At 40.6% G+C, this 15,259-nt stretch overlaps 2 protein-coding genes across 8 annotated transcripts in view; one reads left to right on the top strand and one right to left on the bottom strand.

Moving 5' to 3' along the window:
* The window catches only part of abhd8b (abhydrolase domain containing 8b), a 19,661-nt gene extending 12,926 nt beyond the window's left edge, over positions 1–6,735 (top strand). Inside the window, exons 4-5 of the mRNA XM_064936043.1 lie at positions 3,343–3,559; positions 3,670–6,735. Coding sequence (XP_064792115.1) covers positions 3,343–3,559; positions 3,670–3,900 — 448 coding nt within the window. The 3' untranslated portion in view covers positions 3,901–6,735. The remainder of the gene's footprint in view (positions 1–3,342; positions 3,560–3,669) is intronic.
* Positions 6,736–7,334: 599 nt separating this feature from the next.
* The window catches only part of ptprc (protein tyrosine phosphatase receptor type C), a 31,044-nt gene continuing 23,119 nt past the window's right edge, over positions 7,335–15,259 (bottom strand). For all 7 annotated transcript variants that reach the window (XM_064936035.1, XM_064936036.1, XM_064936037.1 and 4 more), the window contains 10 exons: positions 14,686–14,843; positions 14,310–14,445; positions 11,698–11,847; positions 11,405–11,495; positions 10,854–10,987; positions 10,594–10,728; positions 10,350–10,472; positions 9,546–9,712; positions 8,701–8,836; positions 7,335–8,401 (listed from right to left, as the gene is read on the bottom strand). In XM_064936035.1, coding sequence (XP_064792107.1) covers positions 8,066–8,401; positions 8,701–8,836; positions 9,546–9,712; positions 10,350–10,472; positions 10,594–10,728; positions 10,854–10,987; positions 11,405–11,495; positions 11,698–11,847; positions 14,310–14,445; positions 14,686–14,843 — 1,566 coding nt within the window. In that variant the 3' untranslated portion in view covers positions 7,335–8,065. The remainder of the gene's footprint in view (positions 8,402–8,700; positions 8,837–9,545; positions 9,713–10,349; positions 10,473–10,593; positions 10,729–10,853; positions 10,988–11,404; positions 11,496–11,697; positions 11,848–14,309; positions 14,446–14,685; positions 14,844–15,259) is intronic.

The following is a 15,259-nucleotide window of genomic DNA, read 5'->3' as shown; positions in this document are numbered from 1 at the left end:
ATAAAGTAAATAGATAATAAAATCTTCTTTAGACAAGATGACCCTAACCCCCCCCCCCCCCTCTAGAATTAAACACTTGGGTTCACAATCTGTTTGGCATAATCAATTTCATAGTTCCGCATCAGGTAACCCGACCAAACTTCCCTGATAAAACATGCTGTAGGTCTGTCTGCTGCCTTTTCGTTGTCACAGTCAAAATACCAATCACCAAAAGAGGAGCCCAATGCAAGTGATGGTTAAATCGACTTTAGTACATGCTGTCAAAGGGCTGCATTCTGGGACGGGAGGAACAGCAACCTGGTTTTGTTGATAACATTGTACATAAAACAGCTCTACCGTGCTGCGCTTTTTACAGTTTTATAAACTCGGCGGAGAACGTTGTCTTTCCATTCAGCATTTTGGAGCGTTTCTTTAAAATGTGCGTCCAATCCACTTGATTCCTTACATAACTAGACCTATCATATGCTTCAATGTGTCACGGGTCACAGTGCTGTGACAGGACAATGAAACCGGTTCCGCTCGTGATGTTACATTGCAGGCTCAGGCGCTCTGATTTCAGAACACCTTGGAGGCAGCACAGTTCAAAAGCTAACGCGCTGACTTATAAGAAAAATGAAAACAGCATTTTTCTATGCGGGAGATAAACTATATATACAAAAGTATTTGGACACCCCTTCAAATGAGTGTATTCAGCTATTTCAGCCACCCGGTGCTGACAGGTGTATAGAAATCAAGCACACAGCCATGCATTCTCCATAGACAAACATTGGCAGTAGAATGGCCTAACTGAAGTGCTCACATTTCTGCCCTGCTAGAGCTGCCTTGATCTACTGTTCGTGCTGTTTTGTGTAGTGGAAACCTCCTAGGATCAACAACGGGTCAGCGAAGTGGTAAGCCACACAAACTCACAGAACGGGACCGCGTAAAAAATCTTCTGTCCTTGGTTTCAACGCTCACTACCGAGTTCCAAACTGCCTCTGGAAGCAATGTCAGCGCAAGAACTGTGTCCATGGCACCGAACAGCCGCACTCAAGCCTAAGATCACCATGCTCAATCTAGCGTTGGCTGGAGTTGTGTAAAGATCGCAGCCATTGGACTCTGAAACAGTGGAAACGCGTTCTCTGGATTGATAAATCACACTTCACCATCTGGTAGTCCGACAGATGATTCTGGGTTTGGCAGATGCCAGGAGAACGTTTCCTGACCGAATGCATAGTGGCAACTGTAAAATTTAGTGGAGGAGGAATAATGGTCTGGGGCTGTTTTTCAAGGTTCGGGCTAGGCCCCCTTAGTTCGCTACAGAATACAATGACTTTCTAGACTTTTTAGAATTCTGTGCTTCCAACTTTGTGGCAACAGTTTGGGGAAGGCCCTTTCCTCTTTCAGCATGACAATGCCCCCATGCATAAAGCGAGGTCCGTACCAAAATGGTTTGTTGAGATTGGCGTGGAAGAACTTGACTGGCCTGCACAGAGCCCTGACCTCGACCCCATCGAACACCTTTGGGATGAATTGGAACGCCGACTTCGAGTCAGGCCTAATCGCCCAAAATCAGTGCCTGACCTCACTAATGCTCTTATAGCTGAATGGAAGCAAGTCTCATCAGCAATATTCCAACAGCTAGTGGAGGCTGTTGTAGCAGCAAAAGGGGGGACCAACTCCATATTAATGCCCATGATTTATGTAATGATATATTTGACAAGCAGGTGTCCATATACTTTTGGTCATGTAGTGTATATAAGAGCTGTGGCATGTGAAGAGGGTCAAATGTGTGAGAGTTGGCAGCTCTGGCTAACCGCTACATTGTTGTCACCATGTTAACGTTATAGTACATTCAAACTTCTTCGGGATCAGTGTCCCTTCCACGGGATGGTTGAGCTAACATTGGCTAATGTGATGTGCATGAGGTTGTAAGTAACAAGAACATTTCCCAACATTTCCCATATCTGATATTGGCAGAAAGCTTAAATTCTTGTTAATCTAACTGCTCTGTCCGGTTTACAGTAGCTATTACAGTGAAAGAATACCATGCTATTGTTTGAGGAGAGTGCACAGTTTTGAACACGAAAAGTTATTAATAAACAAATTAGGCACATTTGGGCAGTCTTGATACAACATTTTGAACAGAAATGCAATGGTTTATTGGATTAGTCTAAAACCTTGCACATAGATTGCTGCCATCTAGTGGCCAAAATCTAAATTTCAGCTGGGCTAGAATAATACATTATGGCCTTTCTCTTGCTTTTCAGAAATGATGGTACAAAAAAAATACAAAAGAGAACAGTTGTATTTTTTCTTTTATATTATCTTTTACCATATCTATTGTGTTATATTCTCCTACATTCCTTTTTCCACATTTCCACAAACGTCAAAGTGTTTCCTTTCAAATGGAACCAATAATATGCATATCCTTGCCTCAGGGCCTGAGTTACAGGCAGTTAGATTTGGGCAAGTCATTTTAGGCAAAAATTGAAAAAAAAGGGGAGGATCCTTTTAACAAACTAGAACTGATGCGTTTGTAAACCCACAATCCAATACATGTGTACAATCACGCAGTGCAGTGTACAGCAAGCAGTTACCCCGGTGGCAATACTTTTATAAAACCGAAAGCTTACCTTGACTTGCAGTGTTGGATAGCCTTAGCCAGCTAGCTAACATAAATAGCATTCCACTCTGTTTGAGTCAGGTTGTTGAGTAGGCTAAATTAGCTGCATTAGCTAGTTGCTGAGTAAGTGAAAAGTAAACTCAGAAGATAAAATACAAAAACATCTCTCTCTCTCAAAATGTATTTGTTCAAAACTGTTCAACTATTGTCTTTCAAAGTGCTAGCTAGCTGTAGCTTATGCTTTCAGTACCAAATTAATAATCTGATCCTTTGATTGGATGGACAACATGTCAGTTCATACTGCACGAGCTCTGGTAGGTTGGAGGATGAAAGTTGTCATAATTACTGTGTAAGTCTATGGCTAGGGTTGAGAACCATGGTTTTGTATTGAAGTCAATGTAGCAGGGAAAATAGCTGTCCTCCGACTACACCATGGTGCTACCCTACAGAGTGCTGTTGAGGCTACTGTAGACCATTGCAAAAAAAGTGTGTTTTAATCAGTTATTTGTTGACATATATTTTGTAAAGTTTTATCTGAAAAGGATAACTTTTTAAAATGGCATTTGCCAAGTAGGATGGTCCTCCCCATCCTCCTCTGAGGAGCCTCCTCTGCTCCCAGGCCTACTTCAATACAGTCAAAATTCCGTACAAAAAGCTTTCAGCTTACTGTATGTTGTTCAAGTATGATTTCTTATGCTCCTCCACTCACTCTCTCATCTTCCTCTCCTCTGCATCAGGGCTGGGTTTGCCCGTCAGGGTGCGAAGGAGAAACAGCTGTTGAAGGACAACAATGCCTTCAACGTGTCCTCCTTTGTGCTGCGTGCCATGATGAGTGGTCAGTACTGGCCAGAGGGGGACGAGGTTTATCATGCAGAGATCCCAGTGCCCATCCTGCTGGTGCACGGCATGTACGACAAGTTTGTTCCCATAGAGGAAGATCAACGCATGGCGGAGGTGAGCGGGAAACCTTAACGCCAACTCTAACCCTACCTTTAAACCTAACTCTATGCCCAGCTTTAAAACATAAAACCTGAACCTAATCTAACCTCCCTGTCTCCGCTCAGATCCTGCTGCTGGCCTTCCTGAAGATAATCAACGAGGGCAGTCACATGGTGATGATGGAGTGTCCCGAGAGTGTCAACACCCTCCTGCACGAGTTCTTCCTCTGGGAGCCTGACTCCCCACCCAAATCTAAGCCCTGCCCCGAAATCGCCACCAAGAGACCCGAAACTGCCAAGATCCCCACCGCATCCAACGGAGGAGCAACGCCAGAAAGCAAAGCCAAGACCAAGTAACCCAGAGGGGGATGTGTGGTATTAACTCGAGTCAAAGCAGACACAGACAGTGTCCCAACATTGCTGGTTGTCCTAGGCTATGTCTCCTAAGGTGCAGGGAGCTGGTTTGAACTGGTCTGGGCTGGTTTTAAACTGGTCTGAACTGGTTTGAGGTGGGATTTGAGGAGGTGGAACACAGCACACAGGGTCAGACGGGCCCATTTTCGGTCTAGGTCTGAGCCACAAAAGAAAGGAAGGACAGGAGGGCTGGCAGGTATTGTCGGACAGAGTGACGTATCAGAGGACAACAAGGGGGAGGTCTATTGTATTGTTCCTGGTCCTGTTCTGATTAACTGGTCCCTGGCTGGGACCGGAGACAGGTGGGACAGAACATTTTTGAGAAGCTCTGAAGAGGTGCTGAGTTGGAGAGGATGGTCATGGTGAATCTGGTTTTGGTTTTGTGTGTTGCTGCTTTGTGGTACCAGTACCCAGGTCTAGACTCAGTCCCATGTGATGGCTTGTCAGTTGCCCAACCGCGTGGAAATGTCAGAGCATGGGTGGATCAGAGAGGGAAAAATAATATATTCAACGGGATCAAGTGACACAGGAAACGTTGATAGCCAAGAAGACTGCTTGTTAGGCCCAGATTCAGTCAGTTCCAGCGCTAACTGGCCCAAACGGACAACTGCTGTTTCATTGTTTTTGTTTAGGCGATATCGGAGGTGTCTCTGCGTTGGAACTGTCAAATCTGTGAGCAGCTCTCTCTTGTCGTCATAGTCACAAAACCACACCCGTTCTCAAATCCCCCCCTGCATTAGGAGGTTCAGAAATGAGGAGGATTTCTATCGGCCTTGGAGGTGTAGATTACAACACATTCCTGTGTTCCAACTTGTAACAAGGCTGCATGGGGTTATTACTAATCCAACTCGGGCACATCCAATGGCCATGTCCACGATAGGTAGAACGCCAGGAGACGCTTGCTGATTCAACAGCTCCAACGCTGTTACACCTCTGACAGGCAGAACTGATCTGAATCTAGCCCCTTATACTACTCACGCCAACGGGTAGACAGAGACCCCAGAACTAACTTCTGTTTCCTTACAGTACTTCTGCACATGGGAGTTAAATATTATTTATGACGATCAACGGTGCTTTTTGAGAACTGGCCTACTACATTTTGTTTATGCAGCATTCATGCAGTATTTAAAAGCACTTCCCCGCCAGAAGGATTACAACAGGCAGGCTAACTATGTTATGCTATATCTAAAGATGCAGAGTAACAACTTTGAGGGACTGGAGAAAGACCCATGTTTGACTGACCTACAAAGTTTCCTTGTGTATTTTATGGGGGAAACAAATGTGTTTCCTTATTAGCTGCAGGTTACCTAGGAAACACACAGGGGCAGATGTGTGTTTTGGACCCCTTTTAAGAAGGAGAATTGTACTGAATCCTAGTGTTATATTTCTCACCAAAACTATGCTAAACAATTATGATTGTTTGCGGGTTTTCCAGGTAAAAGTGATATAAGCTCTGAAAATTATATTGCTACACCAAAAATTGCTTACAACCTGAGAATTCTTCAGTGCCACATAGCCGGTTTTCTCTGTGGTGTAACTAGCATCCCACTGATAAGTGTCACAAAGACTGTGTTGAATAACAGCGTATTAAATAATGAATCAATCCCTAGCACTGATGATCTGCACTGCAGCGCTCTAGAAATTTAAAGGCAATGTTCCCACATTCATGGTAAACACTGCATATGTCGGTTCAATTGGAAATGACCTTCCAATTTAAGTTGAGCTACAGCGCGGATCTTCAGCGCCACGGATTGAATTAACCCCTTACTCTTTAGCTAGGTGTGCACCGGTGGAGGCTGCCAAGGGGAGGACGGCTCATAAGAATGTCTGGAATGGAGCGAATGGAATGGCATCAGACACCTGGAAACCATGGAAGCCATGTGTTTAATACCATTCCACCAATTCCGCTCCATCCATTACCAAGAGCCCGTCCTCCCCAATTAAGGTGCCACCAACCTCCACTGAATGATGCCCTTCACCTGTATTCCACAGGACAGGCGGTGTCCGGTTCATCTCCTGTCCAATGAGACTGTTACTGAATCTATTTGGTTTAACTCTGGTCTCAGCACTGCAACAGTCCAGTTACTTCAAAACGATCACTATCCCATTTCCGTTTGTTGATCTCTGCGATGTGGCAGTGCAAAGCCCTCTGTTACTGTTGGTTATGGAAGAGTCAGTGTCAGTGGAGGCTGCTGACGGGAGGACGGCTTCTAATAATGGTTGGAACAGAGCGAATGGAATGGCATCAAACACACCTGGAAACCATGGAAACCATGTCATTGTTGTATTTAATACCGTTCTACTGATTCTGCTCCAGTCATTAACACGAGCCCGTCCTCCTCAATTAAGGTGCCACCAATCTCCTGTGGTCAGTAGGTCACCCACGAACAACAATATGCATTTTGAAAACATAACACTTAACAGGGCCGTGAGTATACTTTTGATAGAATATGCAACTTTTACAAGCAAATAATGATGCTTAAATAGGTATTGCTGCTGAAAAAAATGAGTGAACAGGAGTGAATTAAATTGAGAATTGAGTTCTCGCAAGTCAAATGGGTTTCGCTTTATGATCCTCAGTCATGTTCTCAGTGGAACATCACTAAGTATTTTAAATCTGAATGGTTCTGAATCTGTGTCAACTATCAGTATCACATTTGTGCCCTTGTGCGTCTTAAATGTGTCACTGTGTTCGCCTTTGATATTGATTTCAGCAATGAAGTACTGGAAAAATGTTCAGTTCACGAAAAATAAATAAATATTATACCATGCAACCATTTTAAATGTTTTTAAAGCCAGGTGTGTTACAAATATATTTTCTGTGTTAAAATCACATGCAGTTTCAAGCTACAAGTAGCGAGTATTTGCACTATGTACTGTGCTTAACACTAGAATGACTGAGACTTGCCTTCAGTAGATACACTGGAAAGCTGACAAGTGGATACTGTCTACTCATCCCAATGAAGTGTCCTGTACTTGGGCGACACCTTGTGTCTGGCCGGAGTATTGCAGTTTTAAGAAACACTGGGTTTACCCACCCTAATTCAGTTACATCACATAGATGTCCACGTTAGGAATACAAAATTATACCATTAAATTCACTAGCAAATCTATAGAACGAAGTGGTTTAAATGGCTTAGGCTACTTGGTTTGAGCCAGTTTACATATGTGCTCTGTCAGTTAGCAGATACTGTTGTCCAGCGTGACTTTTACAATCAAAGCTCAGCACGCCGCAGTGAATATTTTCTTCTGGTCAAAGCGTTCGGCCAACTGCTCACTGTGTTTTCACAGCAAGAGGAAGGAGGTGGACATGGTGTACTAACAGCCGAGGGGCAGCAGCATAATTATCTTTAGAAGATTTTGAATTCACTGTGAAATGTTTTGACACTCCTTTATTTCAGAACAAAAGTACTGCTTATTCTAAATTAATATACAAATTTGATTTACGCTTATGATAGTACAGAAAATAGCGAACCTAATATTAAAATGACAGCCTTCACTTAACCATTTATCAATATATACTAAAAAAGCAAAAATAAAAGAACTGTAGTTTGAAAACAGCAATGTAGTGCAAAGTTTTCCATTTTACTTTGCTTGTCAAAATAGCACACATTTTGCAATTTCTAACACAGTTTACCCTACCATGGCCCCGATACATAATTTAGGGCTCTATTCAAACCATATCGCTGAAGCGTTACAGATTTCGTGGTCAAAATGTAAAGATAATTTCCAATTGAGCCGACATATTACAGTGAAGGCCGTCTCTGCCAAAGCAGGAATATTCCCTTTCAAAAATGTGAATTTGGCTTTTGTGCTGAATTTCCACGATATGGATTGAAAAAAAAAGCCCTTAGTTTGAATCTGAAAATACGCCAAGTCATAATTTTACAGAAATAAAGCTATAATAACATTTTTTTAAATGGCATAAAAATCCATTTCAAAACACATGTTAACTTCAAATGAAAGCTTTACATGTATAATACATTCAAGGAGTAATTAAACCAAGTATACCAACTCTCCTATATCCCTCTACTGACCACTGAACACTAACACTGTAAAAGGCACTGAAGTACTTATATCCCATTCAAGCGTCTTTATATAGGTTCTGTCACACCTCCAGGGTGACAGCGGGGCCGTTACTAGACCCCTCCAGAGGGGTTTTCTCTGTAGGGCTACCTGGCTCTTCAGCCTCATCCTCATTGCCCTCTGCTGCAGCATCTGCTTCTTTCCCTGCCACTAGGGGAGTGCTCTCTACTGCCTCCTTCACCACCTCTGCCCCCTGCTGGGTGGCTGTGGTAGCGCTGGCAGGCTGCTCTGCTTTGGTCTCGTTGACGACCTGGATGGAGTCAGCTGCTGTAGCTGGGGCGGTGGCCGACTGCTTCACTTCCCCGTTCTGAATAGGAAACGATCCCTCCACGGCGTCATACAGAAACTGGTACTGCTCCTGACAGGGTGACAGACAGACAGACAGACAGACAGACAGACAGACAGACAGACAGACAGACAGCGAGCGGTGAGAGAGAGAACCATACCAACACTCACCGTTCTAGGGACAATCCTCATTGAGACCGTGGCTGAACTAGATGATAAGCTACCTTGGAACAGAAGCCAACAGATAGTCCTAATGCATGTTGCATTTGACACATTTACGACCTTGTACATCATACCCACAATACAATTTGGAAATGTGCAACAGTATTTGTTCAGACCAGGGTACAGTAGGCCAACATGTGTCCTACTTACTAGGCTGTGGATCATGCCTTGCCTCTCCTTGCGCAGAGCCTTGGCCACCTGGAACACGTCAACCAGTTTCTCTGTCTCGGCACTGTCCATGATGTTCCACAACGCACAGAAGACCCCGGAGCGAGACGAGCCATCACTGTGAGAAGATGGAGAGATGGAGGGCATTGACTCAGTAAAGAGTAGGGGTTTGACTCAGTAAAGAGTAGGGCATTGATTCAGTAAAGAGTAGGGCATTGATTCAATAAAGTGTAGTGCATTGACTCAGTAAAGAGTAGGGCGTTGACTCAGTAAAGAGTAGGGCATTGACTCAGTAAATAGTAGGGCAATGACTCAGTAAAGAGTAGGGCTTTGACTCAGTAAAGAGTAGGGCTTTGACTCAGTAAAGAGTAGGGCATTGACTCTGTAAAGAGTAGGGCATTGACTCTGTAAAGAGTAGGGCATTGACTCTGTAAAGAGTAGGGCATTGACTCTGTAAAGAGTAGGGCATTGACTCTGTAAAGAGTAGGGCATTGACTCTGTAAAGAGTAGGGCATTGACTCTGTAAAGAGTAGGGCTTTGACTCAGTAAAGAGTAGGGCATTGACTCTGTAAAGAGTAGGGCATTGACTCTGTAAAGAGTAGGGCATTGACTCTGTAAAGAGTAGGGCATTGACTCTGTAAAGAGTAGGGCATTGACTCAGTTAATAGTAGGGCAATGACTCAGTAAAGAGTAGGGTTTTGATTCAGTAAAGAGTAGGGTTTTGATTCAGTAAAGAGTAGGGTTTTGACTCATCTTACAAATCCAGATGCCTCCAAGAGCAGGCAGATATGTAAAACAATGTCTAGAATGTCGAGACTGTGACTCACTTGCAGTGGACCACAACAGGTAGGCTCCTCTCTGCCTTGCTGTTGCCATAGCCACAGGTCTGCTTGATGTTCTTGATCATGTCCATCAAATCCTGAGGCTTCTCTGGGAGTTCTCGTCCCGCCCACTTCAGGAACTGGTACTGTTTCACCTGCCGACTGTCTTTCCTCTGTAGGGACACAGGATGTTTTCTTTTTCAAATCACATTTTATTGGTCACATGCGTCGAATACTACAGGTGTAGACATTACAGTGAAAAGCTTACTTGAGAGCCCATTCCCAACAGTAAGACAAATATTTGCTAAATAAAAAAGGAAATAGTAACACAACACATCCAAGGAGTGCCAGTACTGAGTACTGGGGCGGCAGGGTAGCCTAGTGGTTAGAGCGGTGGACTAGTAACCAGAAGGTTGCAAGTTCAAACCCCTGAGCTGACACAGTACAATCCTGTCGTTCTGCCCCTGAACAGGCAGTTAACCCACTGTTCCAAGGGCTGTCATTGAAAATAAGAATTTGTTCTTAACTGACTTGCCTAGTTAAATAAAGGTAAAATTAAAATGTCCAGGGGTACAAGGTAATACAGTATTATGGGTTTCGTCAAGTTCACTTTATTTACCTTTCATAATACATGGTCTTTCTTGGATTCAAAGGCCAATATTAAAACAGTGACAAAGTTGACACAAACACATTTTAATTTCCTTAAGTTCTTAATGAAGATACTTTTTTTTGGAGGAGAGTTATCACATTGTCTGACGTACATAAGTGGGAACAGCCCCTAGACATTCCCTACGGTTAGTTACCAGTTACCTTAGGGTGACGGATTTGGAGACTGCGAGTGGTGTACGCTGGGAGGGTTTCTGTGGCCTTCAACTCCACCTCGATGTCCCTGAAGGTTTTCTTTTCCTCTCCCCAGTACGCTGAACAGAACTCCTACGCATGCAGAGAAAAACACAGACTGACTCAAACAATACATCCACACAATGCATTAGAATAGCACTGCTGTATAATAGAGGTTCTTAGACCCCCCCCCACCCCTTGTTGTGGGACCCACCTGGTCTCCCTCTGTGAGGTCTGACAGCATGACGATGGTATTGACCTTCTTCTGGAAGACCATCTGCCAGAAGTCTCCTGTGGTGTTGGCTAGAGGACCCTGGGCTGCTATCAGACTCCTCTGACACCAGTAACCCTAAGCGAGATGAACATACTTCAGGATTCAATCCCATTTTGACTGAAAATCATTTTGTCTCACATCAATAATCTTGTGTTTGTTAAATTACTTAAAATTTCTCAAATGTAAAATGTGGTATGTACATCTATCTGTGTGGCGTTGATGTATTTGGTGGACTCCTCGTCCTCTTCGTCAGAAGAGTCATCATCATCGTTATCGTCGTCCTGGTCATGGCTGATCTCGTCCTCTAGCTTCACCAGAACCCTGTTGTAATCGTCTGATTGGAATGGTTTCAAATACCAGTCAGTTTTAGGAAGTGAAACCTCTCTGAGGAACTCTTCAAGGAACAATTCTTAAAGTGAAACTGAAAGCGTTTTAGCAACATGAAATCCTATTACATTCAGTTCATATACACCCCAAGGAAGAATGAAATCCTATTACATTCAGTTCATATACACCCCAAGGAAGAATGACATCTTTAAAAAAAAAACATGGTCATTTTCACATTTTCATAAGGTCATAGAATGTTTGGGAATGACATACAGTAAGACATTTTTGTGAAGATTTTATGGAAATATAGAGTGAGAAAGAGGGCCGTACTTTTGGACAATTAATAGAACTAAACTTAAATGTATTATAATTATTATAAACAACAAACGATACTGTGCTGGATCTGGCTGAATGCTGTACTCACATGGAATAACAGAAGAGGAGCGGTTTTTCTTCTTGTTCTCCTCGTTGATCCCCGTGTTGAATGTCCGCCAGTTCTTGTACAGTGGAAGTCTCTACATCACAGAATGGTCACAGAAAACTAGTTGAAGTACTCTGATAACACTTTTATTACATAGGAAAGAAGGGAATGGAACAGTGGATGGGAAGAAGGGAAGAAATGACGGAGGGAAGCAAGAATGGATGAAGGGACAGGAAGTAATAGATGAAGGGACAGGAAGTAATAACAGAAGGAATAAGTGAATAAGTTAGACTGACCTGGAACTCTGCCTCCAGCAGAGTAGGCTCGTTACCGGGGTCTCTCTGTTTGAGTGTGCACAGTGTTGGGTGCAGCTCTGCCAGGGAGATCTCTGTCTCTCCAAACTGGTTGTGTTCTATCAGAGCCTGATGGATCAGGATGTACTGAGCCTGACCGGACACACAGGTTAACACACATTAATACCTAATAACACACACATTAATACACAATAATACACACATTAATACCTAATAACACACACATTAATACACAATAATACACACATTAATACCTAATAACACACACATTAATACACAATAATACACACATTAATACCTAATAACACACACATTAATACACAATAATACACACATTAATACCTAATAACACACACATTAATACACAATAATACACACATTAATACCTAATAACACACACATTAATACACAATAATACACACATTAATACCTAATAACACACACATTAATACACAATAATACACACATTAATACACACCTTAATACGTAATAATACACACAGGTTAATACACACATTAATACCTAATAACACACACATTAATACACAATAATACACACATTAATACCTAATAACACACACATTAATACACAATAATACACACATTAATACCTAATAACACACACATTAATACACAATAATACACACATTAATACCTAATAACACACACACTAATACATAATAATACACACATTAATACCTAATAACACACACACTAATACATAATATTGCACACATTAATACACAATAATACACACATTAATACCTAATAACACACACACTAATACATAATATTGCACACATTAATACACACCTTAATACGTAATAATACACACAGGTTAATACACACATTAATACCTAATAACACACACAATAATACATAATATTACACACATTAATACACACCTTAATACGTAATAATACACACAGGTTAATACACACATTAATACCTAATAACACACACAATAATACACAATAATACACACATTAATACACAATAATACACACAGGTTAACACACATTACTACTTAATAATACACACATTAATACACAATAATACACACATTAATACACACCTTAATACGTAATAATACACACAGGTTAATACACATTAATACCTAATAACACACACATTAATACACAATAATACACACATTAATACACACCTTAATACGTAATAATACACACAGGTTAACACACATTAATACCTAATAACACACACAATAATACACAATAATACACACATTAATACACAATAATACACACAGGTTAACACACATTAATACTTAATAATACACACATTAATACACAATAATACACACATTAATACACACCTTAATACGTAATAATACACACAGGTTAATACACATTAATACCTAATAACACACACATTAATACACAATAATACACACATTAATACACACCTTAATACGTAATAATACACACAGGTTAACACACATTAATACCTAATAACACACACAATAATACACAATAATACACACATTAATACACAATAATACACACAGGTTAACACACATTAATACTTAATAATACACACATTAATACACAATAATACACACATTAATACACACCTTAATACGTAATAATACACACAGGTTAACATACATTAATACTTAATAATACACACATTAATACACAATAATACACACATTAATACACACCTTAATACGTAATAATACACACAGGTTAACATACATTAATACGTAATAATACACACAGGTTAACATACATTAATACGTAATAATACACACAGGTTAATACACACATTAATTCCCTAATAATACACACAGGTTAATATACACATTAATACTTAATAATACACACAGGTTAATACACACATTAATTCCCTAATAATACACACAGGTTAATACACACATTAATACGTAATAATACACATAGGTTAATATACACATTAATACTTAATAATACACACAGGTTAATATACACATTAATACTTAATAATACACACAGGTTAATACACACATTAATACTTAATAATACACACAGGTTAATACACACATTAATTCCCTAATAATACACACAGGTTAATATACACATTAATACTTAATAATACACACAGGTTAATATACACATTAATACTTAATAATACACACAGGTTAATATACACATTAATACTTAATAATACACACAGGTTAATATACACATTAATACTTAATAATACACACAGGTTAATACACACATTAATACTTAATAATACACACAGGTTAATATACACATTAATACTTAATAATACACACAGGTTAATACACACATTAATACTTAATAATACACACAGGTTAATATACACATTAATTCCCTAATAATACACACAGGTTAATATACACATTAATACTTAATAATACACACAGGTTAATATACACATTAATACTTAATAATACACACAGGTTAATACACACATTAATACTTAATAATACACACAGGTTAATATACACATTAATACTTAATAATACACACAGGTTAATATACACATTAATACTTAATAATACACACAGGTTAATATACATATCATAGTCTAATGGATAGAAACTCATAGTCTAATGTGATGACAACTTACCTCCACTTGAACCATGAGGCATCTCTGGCGCCGTAGCTTGACCACGTATCCGTAGATGTCCACTCTGCCCTCAGCCTCCAGCCCCTCCATCATGGCATCAATGCCCATGTAGGTGCCTGTTCTCCCCACTCCAGCGCTGCACAAAGTAGTATGGTCAAATTATGAACAATCACCGACAAATATCTCATTCTGGACACAAAAACTCCCAACAGTATAGAAAAATGGCAACTAAAAAAAACAAAACATATTTTGAATAAAGAGAGATCAACAAATGTAAAGTACAATCCTGTGTGTGTGTGTGTGTGTGTGTGTGTGTGTGTGTGTGTGTGTGTGTGTGTGTGTGTGTGTGTGTGTGTGTGTGTGTGTTGTTTTCTACCTGCAGTGGATGACTATGGGTCCACTAAAGAGGTTCTTGAAGGCGTTGACGCGGCGCCTCAGCTTCAGCAGGAGGTGTGGCTCTCCCGGCACGCCGTGGTCTGGCCAGCTGGTGAACTGGATGTGGGTCACCTCCCTCTCTGCACTCTTCTCCCTCTTCTACACACACACACACACACACACCACACGTACATACAGGTGTAGGATCTTAATTTGACCAGTTTCTCACAGCAAGAAAATAATCCTCCAGTAACAGGAAATCTGAATTATGGTGTGGAATATAATTAATGGACATTTTTGTAGGGGTTGGTGTATTTTTTGTTAGGGCAAATTAAGTCTGACATTTTAAAGTGGAAATTACAAACTTTAAAAGCCTTTTTAAAACTCAAATACAGGTTTGCATTTCCTGCAACAACAGGGTGATCAAATGAATATCCTACATCTGTATAGAGGTGCATGGGGTGACCAGCCAACTTCATACCATTTGTATCTTAATCCTAATCAGACATTCAGTGACTTTGATATATAATTTTAGTTTAGTTTTGGCAGTTGTGACAGAGTATCTTTATCAAGAG

Source organism: Oncorhynchus masou, chromosome 24 (assembly GCF_036934945.1).
Source record: "Oncorhynchus masou masou isolate Uvic2021 chromosome 24, UVic_Omas_1.1, whole genome shotgun sequence".
Taxonomy (NCBI): domain Eukaryota; kingdom Metazoa; phylum Chordata; class Actinopteri; order Salmoniformes; family Salmonidae; genus Oncorhynchus; species Oncorhynchus masou.
Note: the sequence above shows the minus strand (reverse complement) of the source record. Positions and strands in the feature narration are given on the sequence as shown.